The sequence below is a fragment of the Fringilla coelebs genome (genome assembly GCF_963513975.1).
Source record: "Fringilla coelebs genome assembly, chromosome: 11".
NCBI classification, from domain to species: Eukaryota; Metazoa; Chordata; class Aves; order Passeriformes; family Fringillidae; genus Fringilla; species Fringilla coelebs.
Genome location: NC_140037.1, coordinates 19650688 through 19666631, shown reverse-complemented (window position 1 = coordinate 19666631; position 15944 = coordinate 19650688). Strand labels below are relative to the sequence as shown.

General features: G+C 40.8%; 1 protein-coding gene across 1 annotated transcript in view; it reads left to right on the top strand.

Moving 5' to 3' along the window:
- The window catches only part of BRWD3 (bromodomain and WD repeat domain containing 3), a gene marked incomplete at its 3' end in the record, with an annotated part of 44014 nt that overhangs the window by 11597 nt on the left and 16473 nt on the right, over nucleotides 1-15944 (top strand). Inside the window, exons 7-18 of the mRNA XM_084212963.1 lie at nucleotides 5083-5243; nucleotides 6194-6415; nucleotides 7793-7893; nucleotides 8533-8603; nucleotides 9442-9542; nucleotides 10696-10736; nucleotides 12149-12253; nucleotides 13186-13339; nucleotides 13761-13895; nucleotides 14278-14406; nucleotides 14807-15032; nucleotides 15671-15841. Of these exons, the coding sequence (XP_084069089.1) occupies nucleotides 5083-5243; nucleotides 6194-6415; nucleotides 7793-7893; nucleotides 8533-8603; nucleotides 9442-9542; nucleotides 10696-10736; nucleotides 12149-12253; nucleotides 13186-13339; nucleotides 13761-13895; nucleotides 14278-14406; nucleotides 14807-15032; nucleotides 15671-15841 (1617 nt within the window). The remainder of the gene's footprint in view (nucleotides 1-5082; nucleotides 5244-6193; nucleotides 6416-7792; nucleotides 7894-8532; nucleotides 8604-9441; nucleotides 9543-10695; nucleotides 10737-12148; nucleotides 12254-13185; nucleotides 13340-13760; nucleotides 13896-14277; nucleotides 14407-14806; nucleotides 15033-15670; nucleotides 15842-15944) is intronic.

Below are 15944 nucleotides of genomic sequence, written 5' to 3'. Positions count from 1 at the left end.
TTGAACACAACTCCTCTGGTTGTATTTCTGCACGGATGCTTGGATCAATTCTTTCATCAGACTGGGTGTTTTTGGAATATGTGGTATTATTAATGAGGCATCCTGGCAGATTGGACTTCAGCATTTGTCATGCTTTCATGGCAAAGGACTGTGCTGCTTGCTTGGTAACTATTTAGTGAATTAAAGAACAGTATAATTTTTTTGTTTGGGTGTTTTCCTAATTGTTTGGTTTTGTTTTTTTTTTTTTTTTTAAAGAAATGCAAAGGTATTATGTGGAAAAGGGTCTTTCATAGGCAGGAAATCATTTACATAAGTATTGATTCCTGGAAGAATGCAGTCCTTGATGTAGCTACATAAACTACTACTAGGGGAGGAAAATGTACATAAATATTAAAATAAGGATTTGATTTCAGGCAGGAGTTTGATTTTGGGATTCCCTGTTCATCCTGAAGAGGAGGGCAGAAAATTCTTTGTCTCTTTGTGCAAAATGGGTGTTTTTTCCCTGGTGAGTGGTGTTAGCCAGAGATGCTGCAGTGTGTGTGTCTTAAGTACAAGACGAAGTGTGCCCAACCTCTTTGGTATTTTGGCATAACTGGGGATTCCCACACTGTGCTGGCTCAGGCAGATGGACTTTTCTGGAATTGCTTGCTGAAGGAGTTGGGCTGAAGTAGAAGACACCCACTATTGTGTATTCAGGAGTGAGGTGATTGTTTAAGTACCTGTGCAAAGTGGCATATAAGGTATAGAATGAGCAGCCAGGAGTATTCTCACATCGTTTCCCTTCCAGTGATAAGGATTTAAGCTTTCCACCATAAATGCTGAGAGAGTGGGCTCACTGATGGGATTACCTGGGAGGGCCCAGCTGCAGGAGTTGGGAGTTGCAGTGGTTGCCTTTCCATGTGGTTGGCATGGGACCTTGTGGTCCATAATCCAAAATAAAAGGTCCTGCGCAGTGGAAGTGGAGCAGGAAATCCTTGTTGCCTTTTCTCAGCGTGTTTGTGCAGAGCTGGGCATCTTCTGGCTGGGGGAGTCTCTGGGAAAGTGCTGAGCTGTGGAAGTCATTCCCAGGGATGTGGTGATCTGCTGGAGTGGGACAGGGAGGGAAAACACTGGCAGAGCTTCCTGCTGCCAACAGGATGCCATGGAGGAGGAGAGTCTGCTCGAGCCTTTCTGGGCAGCTTTTGCTGCAGTGGAGCTTTCAGGGCTCCCTTTGTGCTCTTCCAGACAGAAAGTGGAAAGACTGGTCATGCAGTACTTCAGGACTGGGAGTGATTCCCCTTTGATAAACCTGCTTTTGATGCTACTTCAATTTTGTCAGGGTTTTTTTTTTTTTTTTTTTTGCAGGCAGCTCAGAGCAGATTAGAAAAAAGGTTGTTCTCACTCTTTAAGAGCTGCTCTAACCTGAGGATGGAAATCTTTCTGTGGGCAGCTGTTGTTAGTGAAAACAACACAAAATTTGGAAGCAGGAGCTTTTCAGCACAGTCTCAGTGAATAAGCATTTCAGCTGGGTGGAAATTCACAGCCAAGGTGATGCAGGTACCTTGGTCCTGCCAAGGAGCAGCGCTGGGATGAGGTCAGGAATCAATGATGGTTGTGCTGGAAATGAGTTCCATGAGGTCAGCAGCTCCCAGAGCTGGAACATGCTGTGCTTTTGCTGCTTTTCCTAGGTCCAGGCTCTTCGTGGTCCAGGCTCTTTTTGGTCCAGGCTCTTCTCTCTGAGAAGGTGTTTTCCATGTGGGAGCCAACTGTGTTTGTTTCCTGGCATTCCTGTGGAACCTTGTGTCTCTCCCGGGAGTGGTACCCGATCCCTGCTCGGATTTGTGATGAAGGCAGAATCCTGGTCCTCATTACAAAGTCACACTGCTTCTTGCAAAGGTTAAACAGTCTGATAGGAACTCATCACCCCTGAGAAACTGATTTTAAAACAGACATTTGCACCAGTTTTCCCATTTTCTAATTTTCCTTGCAAAAAGTGGATCCAGACAAGGGTTTATAGGGAGAGCAGGAATTCCAGCTGGTGCTGCTCAGTGACTTTGCCTCACTGAAATGCTTGAATTCTTTCTGAGGTTGTGATTTAACTTTGAGGTCTGGGCTTTGTCTGATGATTTTTTTTTTTTAAATCCAGCTTTCACTGGTGGGTTGTTGTTGCTGGGTTTGGGGTTTATCCTTCCTAGGTGCTTTCTTGCAAGAGTTGTTATGTTGTGCTGTTAGCTATAGTAGAATGTGAGGTAAATTGTGATTTGGGAATGGCTGTTGTCAGCTTTTAAGCACTGCAGTTTTCCTCAGGGTGTGGCCTTCCAGGACCACTAACTGTGGGAAAAAAAGAGAAAAATACCTGTATTTTACAAGTTGGTAGCTGGAGGAGCTGAGGTGGCCCTTCAGTGTTGGGACAAAATTAACTTTTCTTATCAAGAAGGCTGCATCTCCTCCCTTTTTATGGGAAACAACTGTCTTGAAAGTTTTTCCCGGCAGGGAATAGTGAGGGGGTGGACTTGGCAGCTCTTACATCCAGTGTGGCATGAAATACATCAGTTAATGAGATAGATAGGTTAGTAAAATTTTTTAGGGTTACTAAGTTGCTATTTCTCCATGTGGGAATTGTTGGGATTTAGTGCTTTGGGGCCTTAGGAGGACAATAACTTCATTGTGCTGTAGAAAGGAAACTTGACAGGGATTTTTGTCATGTGGGGGTAATTCCCTATTTAGATATTGTGTATTAATCTTCCTAAAAATACAGGAATGGAGAATGTTTGCTTTGTTCCTTTGAAGCAGTGATAGTTTTTTTTGTGCAAAGATGCTGTTGCCTTGATAAAGTTGTTGCTCCTCATGGCTCAACAATAGTTCTGGATGTCTCTGATTGAAGCATTTCATAAACAGGGCTTTTTATTTGGTAATTATCCATGGGGGATGGAGAAGTTTTATCCCCATTGTGCAAATAGGGAAATAAACACAGAAAAAAAAAAAAAAAAAAAAAGAAGAAATTACTTTCATATCCGCTGAAGCTGAACTGATTGCAAGGCTGGGAATCGACGGGGAAAGTGAGATGCCAAAACTGTGGGATTTTGGTGCCTTTTGGTGCTTCCTTCATGGGATTTACAACAAACAGCAGTGGTAAATGTTCAGAAGGATTGCAGGGAGACACAGAAAATATTGTGATTATTAGGAATATTTTGACATGAGAATGTATCTTTTTGATTCGCACAGTTCTTCATGTGGTTAAAAAAATACTCAAAGCCATTTGAAATTGCTTACAGGCAGATACACTGTTATTATGTATTTAAATATATAAATATATATGTATTGAAATGGTTGAAACCTTGAAAGGCATGGCAGAATCACCATGTTGCTGAATGATTCCACGTCTCTGTTGGCACGCAGGGTGGGGGAAAGGGAGGTGTAATCTTTTTAAGAATTCAGCTTTTAAGCTGTCATACTCGAAGAGTAAATAAAATAATGTGTAAGCAAAGCTGAGGTACCTTGAGCATTTATCACTGCATGATCTCTGTGTTAGAGGTAGGAAAAAAGAGTATAAAATTTCAGTTTTATTTTGCTCAGGTTGACAGTTTGGTTTAACAGCCCTGTATAATATTAGGTATCAATTGAATAGTAGGTAGGTAGTAAATTAATTTGCTTTAGTGTGTTTTGCTTTTTAGTATTGCTGAATGTGTGTTTTTACATGCAAAGCAAATATTGACTGAAGGTGAGGTTATGCTGGAGCCTGATGGCTTTTGCAAGCATCTTTTATGCAGCTTTTTTTCCCTTGTGTCGTGTTTCAATTGCTTTGAGTGATTAAAAATAATCCACATTTCAGAGCCTAAAACTGAGACAGAAAAATGCTTTTTTTTAAGCTGGAAACAATTTCTTTTCCTTGCTTGTGTGTAAATACTTCAATGGTATCAATTTACACCAGGAGTTACGGGTTAGGAACTCTTTGAAATGGCACTTCTTGACTTTGTAGATTAATTTTTTAACATATTCCATGACCTTTTTTTGTGTAGATTGGCAGTGATATCATGAGACAATTAAGAAATGGCTCAAGTTTTTCAGTAGACTTTTAAGCTGAAGGAGTGAAAGGCACTAAGGAGCTTTGTGGGGCTCCTGTGAAGCCCAGCCCACATCAAGGTGCAGGGGAAGATAAGGAATTGCTGCAGGGGATCTGCTATCTCAGGGACTCCACAAACCCACCAGCACAGCTCTGTTAGATCCTCAAGTGCCACTGAAAAACCCTCTCAGAACTTTCAAATCCAAAGTTCAAGTGCTGTGAGTGAGGATAAGTTAGGGAAAATAGAAATAGGAGAGGATTGGTGAAATTAAATACCCCAAAATGGTCTCAAATTGTGCATCCAGTCAAAGGCTTTTTTTACAGGGTGAGTTGGTGCATTCAGGTTTTAGGCTCTTCTTAGAAGGGCTGCTGGCTATGGAAACAGGAAGGAGTTTGTTGTGGTTGCAGTTCTTTCTCCTCCCTGCCATTCCTCCACTGGGAGTTTTCCATCAGTGCCACCTCTTTCTTGTTCTTCAATTCCACTGCCATGGGAATGCAAGGATGTGGATGTGGAAGTCCTTTGGCCCCCATATGTGATCTGAAAGCCATTCCAGGAAAAGATTTTTATCACTTTTTTAATCACTTCTTTTATCACAAAAAGACACTTAAACTATTATTATACTCTTCTTGTAATTGACATTAGTAAAATGCAATTTCCTAAATTTCCTAAATTTCTTTACTTCAAAGAGTTTCCTAAAAGATTTTCCACATCCATGTAGGATAAATGTATCTGTTACCTGTTCATGAACTGAACATTGGAATAACTCCCAGTTGTGGTGGGAGCTTTTCATTCTGCTTATATTTTTGGTAAGGAAGCGTGTGCAGCCTGTGGTGGGTACTGAAAGGCTCCATCAGGAGCGGGATTTCTTTTTATAACACTGGACAGAATGTTCTGATAAGGTGGATGAGGTTCAGATTTATTACTGATTCTAATAATAAAGTCATTAATAAATACTATATTTGATTTAATATTTATTTACTCTGAGTTCTGGACAAAATTCATGTCTCACTGTTCTTTTTGCTTCTTTTTTCTCTCCCAGTTCATATCCTTTCTGCCAGGCAATTAACTGGATGTGGCCGTTTCAGCCACTTGTTCCCAACATCCACCTACCAACACATGAAGATGCACAAGAGGATTTTGGGGCACCTCTCCTCTGTTTATTGCATAGCCTTTGATCGCAGTGGGAGGAGAATTTTTACAGTAAGTTTAAAATTTAGACCTTTTTCTTCTCAAAGATTGCTTTGTTTGGTTTGATTTCTTTCTTTCTGGAGTTCCTCAACAGTCACTGATTGAGATGGAGATGTGACTCTGTTCAGCTGTAAGTTGCTTTTCTACTAAATTTACCTTCCTGGTTTGTAGTGTGTCAGTGAATACATGACAATTATTTCAAGTTTTTCTTCAGAATGCAGTGACATCCATTGCTGTGGTGATGCCCTTTGCTTTTTGTTGGGCATATTTAAAAATCAACAGATTTTTCAAATGAGTGTTGCATTTTTAGCTGTTAATCCCTGTGCATGGAGTGACAGGACAAGGAGGAGTTCCCACTGCCAGAGGAGAGGGTTAGGTGGGATATTGGAAAGAAATCCTTCTCTATGAGGGTGCTGAGGGCCTGGCACAAGGTGCTCAAAGAGCTGTGGCTGCCACATCCCTGGAGCCAGCTTGGATGGGGCTTGGAGCAACCTGGGACAGTGGAAGGTGTCCCTGCCTTCCAAATAGATTCCTTTCCAGCCTAAACCATCCTGTCATTCCATGATTCTCTTTTATCAAATTGAAATCCTTGACTCAGTTCACAGAATCCCAGAATGCTTTGGATGGGATGGAATATTTCAAAAGTCTTCCAGCCCCACCCCCTGCCATGGGCGGGGACACCTTGCACTATCCCAAGTTGCTCTAAACCCCATCCACCCTGGCCTTGGACACTTTCAGAGATCCAGGGGCAGCCACAGCTTCTTTGGGCAACCTGTGCCAGGGCCTCCCCACCCTCCCAGGGAAGGACTGGATCTAAAATTGGATCTCAGTGGAATCCCACGGGGTTGTCCTGTCAGTTCACGGGAGGTGGGATCCCTGTCCATCCCTGTGATCCGTGTGTGACATGAGTGGAACCTATCCCGTATTTTCTGTAACCTTTGGGAATTCCTGTGCCATTCCAGGGGTCAGATGACTGTTTGGTGAAGATCTGGGCCACGGATGACGGGCGCCTGCTGTCCACCCTGCGGGGCCACTCGGCCGAGATCTCGGACATGGCCGTCAACTACGAGAACACGCTGCTGGCCGCGGGCAGCTGTGACAAGGTGGTCAGGGTGTGGTGCCTCAGGACCTGTGCCCCCCTGGCAGTCCTGCAGGGCCACTCAGCTTCCATCACTTCCATACAGGTGAGGACTGATGGGCTTTTCCCCTAAACCCTTCCATTAGAATGGTGGTAAGAGCTGTGGCGGCCAAGGAGAAAATCGATCTTTTTGGTTGTGATTTGTCCCAACTCAAGGGGGTTTTTCCTGGTTAACTCAATCCTGTGGTGCCCAGAGGAGCATCCTCGTGTTTCCATGTGCTTTTAGCTGTGTGATCCCACTGCTGCTTCCTTAAGTCTGCAAAATGGGAGCTCTGATGCTCTTCTAGAGCAACTCAGAGAGCAGCAGCATCTCCTTGGCTCAACTCGTGTTTGGCATCTTTGGTGGTGCTCCTGGCACAGCACCTGACCCAGCACTCTTGTGTTCACTGAGAATATTTGTTTTTCAGAAGGATCAGTTAAAATTCCTTAATCCCCATTTTTTTTTGTTTCCTAGTTATCTTAGTTTTAAAGAGCTGCTCTGGATGTTGTAGCAAATGCAGATTTTCTTTAAAACAACTTCACAACTGCCAGGCAGAAGCCTCCAAAAAAACAAAATTCCAGGATGAAAAAGACAATCCCTGCAATTTGGCAGGTGATGCACATAGAGGGGAGAGTGAGTGGGGCTGTTTGGCTCAGAATCCCTCTCTCCTGGAGTGGTGCTGCCTTGGATTCAGCACAGGCTTCTCCATCATGCCAGTATTCCCCAGGAGTCTCATTTCTCCCCATTTTCCCTACATTTCCAGTTTTGTCTGATTTCAACCATGTAAAAGTGATTGTGTTAGAAATGGCTTTATAACTGATGTATTAGTTGTTTGCATGTTTATGTATTTATATTTATATATGTGTATGTGTTTGTGCGTGTCTGTTTCTCTCAAGCTCTTTGTAAAACTGAGTTTCACAATATAATTTAAAATATAATCAGTCACTGCTTTTTGAGGAAGCAGTGCTGGATTCCTTTATCAGATTACTAGGTAGACTGAGGATTAAGGGTATTGCTGCAGTTATGAAATCAAGAATAAAAAGCTTTCCCACTCCTTAGAGAGTTTTTGGAAGATAGAGGACAGGAGGTCCTGCTGTGCAGCTGTTCTTCGTTGGGCTTGGATGCAGGAATAGTTGTATTTGCCATGTTTGATCCAGTTCTATCCTAGAAAGAACTGGTTTTGTCCCATTTACAGGGCTGGGCTTGTTTCATTTCTCCAACTTCCTTTGTGTGGTAAAAACAAAGAATTCCTAACCAAAATGTAGGTGTTTTCCATTTCCTCAGCTTTATTTTCATGGAAGTTCAGGTTCTGTGCTTACCCCTACTCTCTATACTCCTGGGGAGAAACTAATGTGTTAGTGAAAAACATTCTTGTCAACAAGTTTCCAGCATGAAAGAAGAGAAAATAGGAACTGGCTTAATTGTTACAACTTTTATTTTTAGTTCTCTCCAGCAAGGAAGGGAACAACTCGATACCTCACTTCCACTGGTGCCGACGGAACAATCTGCTTCTGGCAGTGGCATGCGAACACCATGAAATTCAAGTGAGACTCTTGAGAGAATTACAATTGTTTGAACTCAAGGAGGAATTTATATTTAATTTTGGCATGGAGAAGAATGCTGAGATAATGAAATAAGGGTGTTTTCTTGCTCAATAAACTGGTGTGTGGGGCAGGAGTGCTTTGGGGTTCTGTGGTGTTGGAACCCAAAGGGTTCCAGAGATTGGGGTTGTTATTTCTGATGTTTGTGCTTTGCTAGCCAAAGTGGTAGAAAAAATTCCAGCTTTTACATTCAAGATTAAATCCCTGTCCAAAGTGTACAGGCAGAAGAATTAATTTGCTTTTAATCAGAAGAATGTACATATGTACATGTCATCGAACCCATATTTAATCAGGGGGAAATGCTATTGGAATAATCGTTTGGCAGGCTCTGTTTCAATTAGATTTGAATTGGTGAGGATAATGATAAATCAGTTCAATAATTTTCTCAGTTTAGAGAATTACTGTTTTCTTATTAAAGAGAAGAAGGAAATTCCTAAAATGAAAAATAAATTCCAGCAAATCTAGGTGAGAATTAAAAAATTAGGAGATTTAAGATAAGTTTGACATCAACCTGCTGAGCTGCAGGGAGCTGTTTGTGTTGAATAAAGAAGAAAAAATAAAAATATTGTGTTTTGCCTGTAGGGATCGTCCTGTGAAGTTTGCAGAGAGGTCCAGGCCTGGTGTTCAGATCTCCTGTTCATCTTTCAGTTCTGGTATGTGTCCAGCATCAGCTGTTTCATGAATGTGGGGCTTTGCTGACAGTTCTGTTACTTCTCTTCAAATACAAATAGTGTTAAACCCTTTTCCAGTTAATTTTATTCCTGTCAAATTGTGATTATTGGAAATCTTCCCTGCAAAGTGTCTGCCTCAAGCTCTTTCTCTTTTTCCCTGTAATTTATGCTAAAATATCTTGACCAGTTCTAAGGCTTTCAGTGTCTTGTTTTACACATCAGAAATATTTCTCTGTAACATCCTTTTAAGACTTTATCTTGTAAAGTTTTTGAGTGAAAAGTTGTGGAAATTCTCTGTCAAAGATTACCCTTTTGCTAATCTTCCAAATTTGGCTGAATTCTAAGAGGATCAATTCAATTTATTGGAAAATCTCAGCCTAACAAACCTCCTTTGCAGCTTTGAATGAGCAAAAATACTGATTTTTACGAAGAAAATTATGTAATTACTCATTAAATTTGCTTTTTGAAATTGAGAACTTTTGTAGAGCCAAACTCCTTTTTAAAGCCAGAAATCCAGAATTAACTAAACCCATTTCAATGCAGTAAATCACACAATAGTGCCCTTTGTGAGCAATATTGTAAAGAAATTGCAATAAAATACCTTAATCACTGCATCCCAACTCAGACATAATTTCTCTGATATGTGTCAAGCAGATATTGAAACTGCATTTAAATATTATATTCAACATGTTTATATTGAAATTTTCTGTTGAAAACTTGTTTGCTGCTTTAACGAAAAAGCAGCAAATTAAAATAAATGAAGTTAAAATAAGTTGTTCCTTGGATGACTTTTCTTCTCACAGAGAATTCTCTGTTTTAGGTGGCATGTTCATTGCAACAGGGAGTACTGACCACGTGATAAGAATTTATTATTTGGGCTCAGAATCTCCAGAGAAAATGGCTGAGCTGGAATCTCACACGGTAAGAGGCAAATCCAAAAGAAAATCTCTTTTTCCCTCCTCCCTTTTCCTCATTTCAGGAACTTGATTTCTGTACATCCTTTTTTAATTTTTTTTTTACTGTCTAGAATTTGTTTGGCCTTCAAGGTTGTGGTATTTTAATGCTTGGAAATTTGTGGGATGTTTATTTTTAAATCCCTCTGAGGCAAGAGGTTTGTGCAAAGTAGGCTTCATGTACTTCTTTCCCCAGAAAAGTGAGGGACCAGGTGATTTTCCCTTATTCTTGAAAGAATTCTGTGTTGGAATGAGGAATTTAAACAGTTTTAATGCACAATGTCATTTTTTCCTATTAAACTTGCTGTTGAATGTTTAGTAAATCCACATAAGACAAAGTAATTCAGATTTGGACTGTGCTGTCAAAATTTGGATCACAATGGTAACCTCATTTAGAAAATAAAGCTTAAAAGCATTTTTTTTTTTCAGATAATGCAGAAAGGTTCCCATAAAAATTCAAACTATAAATTTACCACCTTGGGAACATTTTATGGATTAAGCCCAAGGTCTAAATTGATTCCCTGATCTTCAGTGGGAGTTGTGGCTCTCACATTGAAGTCTCCAAGCCAACTCATCTAACAAGTATTTTGCTCACAAAAGAAAAGGATGTTTTCTGTATTGAACAGGTTTGGAAGAAGCTGTAATTCCTTTAATTTCTTTAAATCCTCTCTTAATCCTGCAGACAGCTGTCAGCCCCCCCCTAAAACAAATCCCAGTTACCAGGAGATAGAGACATCAGTAGGAGTAAGGAGAGCAAATCATGGAGCCAGCACAAGTATTGGGCAAATTAAAAAAAGGGCAAAATTATGTCTAAAATATAACATTTGTTACTCAATGATTTGTGAGTGTTAATAAAGCCAAGGTTAAATTTTTTGATGCACTTTCATGTTAGGTGTAAAAATTGCAGGAAACCTCCACCTCTCTGAAGTTTCCTATTTCAGTGTTTAACACAATTTGTCTGGTGAAGTTTTAACTTAAACTTTTCTGTACTTGAATTTTTGACTTTTTTTTTTTTTTTAGTTGCTAAATAAAAATCTCTTAGAGATTTTAGGCTGATCTGATTTTAGGAGATCTTTTAGGCTGAGTTTTTCACTTCTGTTGTTCTCCTCCCTCCTGTTCAGGACAAAGTGGTTGCAGTGCAGTTCTGTAACAACGGTGACAGGTGAGTGCTGGGTTTTGGACCTGACAGTGATGATATTTAATTTTCCAAACAACATTTTGTGGAAAATTTGGCACAACAGGAAGATTTGCCTGTGGGCTTGGCTTAATCTTGGACAAATTATTGCAGTGTGTTGCAAGATGTGTGTCATGTCCACAAGCTCGAACTCGTTGTCCTCTGCTGTAACAACAAAAATGTTCTGTAACTGTGCTTTTAATTTGGTTTTTCTTTCAAACATCAAATTGGAACCCAAATTTTATAACCTTTCTGTGTAAGACCCTTCCCAGGTTGCCCCCATAGGGGTTGCCTGTGGAGGAAGAATAATCAATGTAGTCTAAAGCAAAAGTTAGTAAATATAGATGTTTTTATCTTTGCTCCTATTCCTTATTTTGCTGGGCAGGAGGTTTAAGGGATGTGCCTTTAAGGGATGAGCCTTCCAAGCCCAGCTGTAGCTGTGCACCTGTACTTGGAGAGCTTTGTCATGTGGAATTATGTGGGAATGTGCTGGGATAATTGTACCCCCAGTTCTTCCAAGCCATCTGAGAGGGAAGGAGGTCACACACTCACTGAAAATTATATTCTGTAACAATGCTTTGAGTGGAAAAGGTGTATCTTCCTTTTAATTTTAATATAAAGAAGTAAAATTAAGAAGAAAATTAATTTGTCACAAGCATTTTCAAACTCTTTTTCATCACAGTGAAAAAAATCAGACCAGAGAAACTGAAAAGGCGAAACAATTACTTCATAAAATTGAGTAGATTTGCCTTTTAAGTTTGTATATAAATGGAATATACTTCCAAAGGTGTTGGCCATCCTGTGAGAATGTATTACTTGGGGAGCTCTTTTCCCAGTTTCTCAACAAAAATTATTTCAGTGACATCGATGGCCAAAGAATTATGATGTGGTTAAATACATTTGTTGCATACTTGAAATTTTTAAATAAGGAGGGGGTAAAAATTAAAATATTCCTGTTCAGCTCCATAGGCAGGGCAACCTCCTTGTGCTCCATTTGGCTTTTTCCCTTGCCTGTCTTCACCCTATCCCTAAGTTAATGCATTATAATTTATGCCAGACTCCTGGCACTCAGTTTCCCTTTCTTTGCTGCCACTCTGAGCTGCTCCAGGGATTTGCTGATGTCATTAAAAAGGGAATGTGCAGCTCGTATGAATTACGACATTGAAGTCATTCCAAGGCCATCTGCTGCTGGAGCCAAATGTAATTAATGTTGTGGGCTAGAAACTCCCTTGTACCCTCCAGTATCTGAGAGGAAAATTGTAACCTCATGAGTGAGAGAAGTAGAGATGCACAAGTACACACTTCTAAGTCTGTATGTATAATTTATTGGTGTCCATGTGGGGATGAAACCATCTTTATTCAGAATTTCATGGCTTTTTTTTTTCCCCTTTGCCCCACAGCTTAAGATTTGTCAGTGGAAGCAGGGATGGAACAGCAAGAATCTGGCACTACCATCAGCATGACTGGAAGAGTCTGGTCCTGGATATGGCTACAAAAATGACAGGGTAAAGCAGAGCAAGCAGAACACACCTCATGGGCAAATTTACCTGCAAGCTAAATCCTCCATTATATTGAAAACTGGTTATTTGCTTCCATTTCAAATTGATTTCCATGCATTTCTTGAAAATGTCATGGCTTTGTCAACTTACACAGTTAATTCACCCTCAGATAAATAATAATCTGTTGGTACTTCCCTATCCTAATGGTTGAGGAATATTTAGTATTTTACACATGAAATAAGAATGTCAAATGATTTGTATCACAGAAGGAGGTTTTGGTAGAGCCCCAGTGATCATTTGCTTATATATATATCCAGCATGGTTCTTAACATTGTATTTCTACCTTAGGTTTCCAAGTAAGAGGTGAAATTAGCGTTTGGTTCTCAGGTTCAATTAGGGGTTTGAGTTTTTCTTTTTGATATCCTCAAGTGACTTCTTTAAGTGCCCTGTAATTGAATATTCACAACAACAAAGAGCAGAAATGGAGAAATCCATTAGGCACTTGCTTTGCAGAATTCTCCATATTTCAGTGGTTGCATTTGCAGTGTTTGCAGTCGGAAGTGTGAGTTGGATTTATTTAGCAGGTTCCTGCTCATCCTGGAGTTTACCGATATTGATGACTGATAAGAAAAATGCCTTGTAGGAAAAAGCCTAATAGAGCTGAAAGGAAAAATTGGGGTAGGGAAGGATGATGGCTTAGGAAAGAGGAGAAAATGTCCTTTTTAAGGAAATTGAGCTCTATAAATCTCAGTGGCACTGAATATTTCCTGTATTTGGTTTTTACCACTGCAGAACCATCCTTCATTCTCCTGCCTTAGCCAGAGTCACAGAGGTGCCTGTGATCCATCCTCCCCCAAATTTCATACTGAATTACCTCTCCTAAGTGTTTCCATATGTAGTTACTGATTTATTCCTTTTTAAATTGCTGATTTCCTTAGAAACAATGTGGCATCTGGAGAGGACAAGGTCACCAAGCTGAAGGTTACCATGGTGGCTTGGGATCGATATGATGCCACCGTCATCACTGCAGTCAACAATTTCCTCCTCAAAGTGTGGAACTCGTCCACAGGGCAGCTTCTCCACAGCTTATCTGTGAGTACAGTTCCAGGGGGGAGTGCCAAGTGCATGTAGTTCACTCTGAGATTGATTTGAGGCTGAACTCATCGCCGTTCTCATGGCAAGGGTTTGGTGCTGAAGTATCCAGCTGTCCCCTGCCTGCTGGGAGGAGGGTGCACCATGGGGACAGGAGCTGATGTGCAGGATCCTGGTGATTGCTGGGAACCCTTTGGAGGCTCCATTTGTGCCTTGGTGTGTCCTTCCTCCCCATCCCTTCCCATCTCAGCAGTGCTGGGGCAAACCTGTGGCAGGAATGGTGACCAAGCACAGTTCCAGTAAACTGAGGCGTCCTGGGTGACTCCCTGATCTGGGATGTCCTCTGAGTGACTCCCAGCACATCTGGAGGTACCACATGGAGAAATAAAACTGCTTTTTTTTCCCCCTGCTGTCGTTGCAGGGTCATGATGATGAAGTTTTTGTTCTGGAGGCTCATCCCTTTGACCAAAGGATTGTGCTTTCGGCGGGACACGACGGGAATATTTTTGTTTGGGATATAGACAAAGGAACAAAAATTCGCAATTACTTTAACATGGTAAGAAGGATCACAGAAGGTTTGTTTTTTTCTTTTTTCATAAAACTGGTCTTGAGACAAAAGCAGATCTCATTAAATACCTCCAGAGCCAGTACAGCTCTGAGATCTTTGGTGATCTTGCCGTATGACTGCCATTAACAGCAAATGTAGACTTCCAGGTGGTTGTTCCAGAACATACATTAAAAGTTGGGCTGAAATTTCAGGACAGAGAGAAAATGTGAAGTTTTACTTTGTTATTCAGTTTAACTCTAATAAATAAAAGTATAAATCAGTCTTGAGTGAGATGAGAAATCACAGAATGAGGAGCACGGGGGAAATGTGTGTGAAAATGCTGTTATAGAGAGTGTCTGGTTGTGAAAGGAATTCTCTGTGCTTGGTACAGATTGAGGGCCAAGGCCATGGAGCTGTTTTTGATTGCAAGTTCTCACCAGATGGGCAGCATTTTGCCTGCACAGACTCTCATGGACATCTGCTACTATTTGGTTTTGGATGCAATAAATATTATGAAAAGGTGGGTTGAATGAATTTTAAACTCTTCCCTGTCTTGACCTGATTTTGTCTTAGAAGTATTTGTGTTACAATTTATTCCCTCAACCTGCCCCAGACAAAATAATAATTAGGTCATGGAGCAGTTGCTGTTTATCTAAACCAAAAAGATTTAGACAAGAGACTCTATAGATAGAGGAGAACAGCATTAACTTCTCTGTCCACCTCTCTTGGCCTATTTTACTGTTGAATTTCTGCATCAGGCCTTGGTAATAAACCACATTTGTGGTAGGAATCTGTTCTCTGTCATAACATTCCTTGTGCTGATCCTAAGTGTAGGAGTTGTGCTTTATGGGAGCCATTCCAGGGCAGCAAGACAGCTGCAAATGGCCATTGATTTATTTCCTGAATTGCTTTTCTTTCAGATTCCTGATCAGATGTTCTTCCACACGGATTACCGGCCCCTGATCCGGGATGCCAATAATTATGTGCTGGATGAGCAGACTCAACAGGCTCCACACCTTATGCCTCCTCCATTCCTGGTGGATGTTGATGGAAATCCTCATCCCACGAGATTCCAGAGGCTGGTGCCAGGGAGGGAAAATTGCAAGGATGAACAACTTATTCCTCAGCTGGGATACGTGGCTAATGGTATTCTGTCTGAAGCTCATGAATAATACAAGTGTGGCACAGTATTGAGCACCAGCTCCTGGGATGGTGCTGTGAGGATGTGTAAATTAATGGTTTAAATTCTATATACAGGTAGAAGAGAGGGTGGGGTGGGGTTATGGGTGGAATCAAATTGACTGGAGGCAAAAGTATTCCAAAATCTGTGGATTTTTCCCAGGTATATGGCAGATGTTTAAAGCATTGTCTATTAACCTCTAACTGTGGATGTGAGAAAGCAGGCAGGAAGGTGGGGAGGACATGTAAAGGCAGCTGTTGTTTTGTAAAAGAGTTCTTTTTTCTTGTATACACAAACATTGGTAAAATGTTGATTTCCAAAAAGGCCTCCCATTCTTACCTACTGAAGCATTATTTCTTTCTGCTGTTTCTTATGGTTTGTGTTTATGTTCTACGTGTGGTCTGGAGTTTTAGGATTTTATTGTAACTTCTCTTCTAAACTTTGCCTCCATTTATTACATAAGAGCAGAAAGCCAGCTGGTGATCAGATGTTTTGCAGAGCAGACAAATTGTGGTGCAGAGTTTGAAATGGGATTATTTCTATGCTGTTTGCTAATGTAGAAATCCATCATTTTATCAGCATTTGTGGCTTTCTTTTTGTGAAGGTGACGGTGAGGTGGTCGAACAAGTCATCGGGCAGCAAACCAATGACCAGGATGAGAGTATTCTTGATGGAATGATCAGAGAGCTCCAGAGGGAACAAGATCTGAGACTAATTAATGAAGGAGAAACTCTTCCAAACCCTCCACTCAACAGATCCCACTCTGTTAATGGAGGTCAGTGTCCAGCCTTATCTTCATCAGTTCCTTCCTTGTCACAGGAAGGACTGAGCAAAATATTAATGCCAGTTCTGACACGTTGTCTTTGAAGATGCTTTTT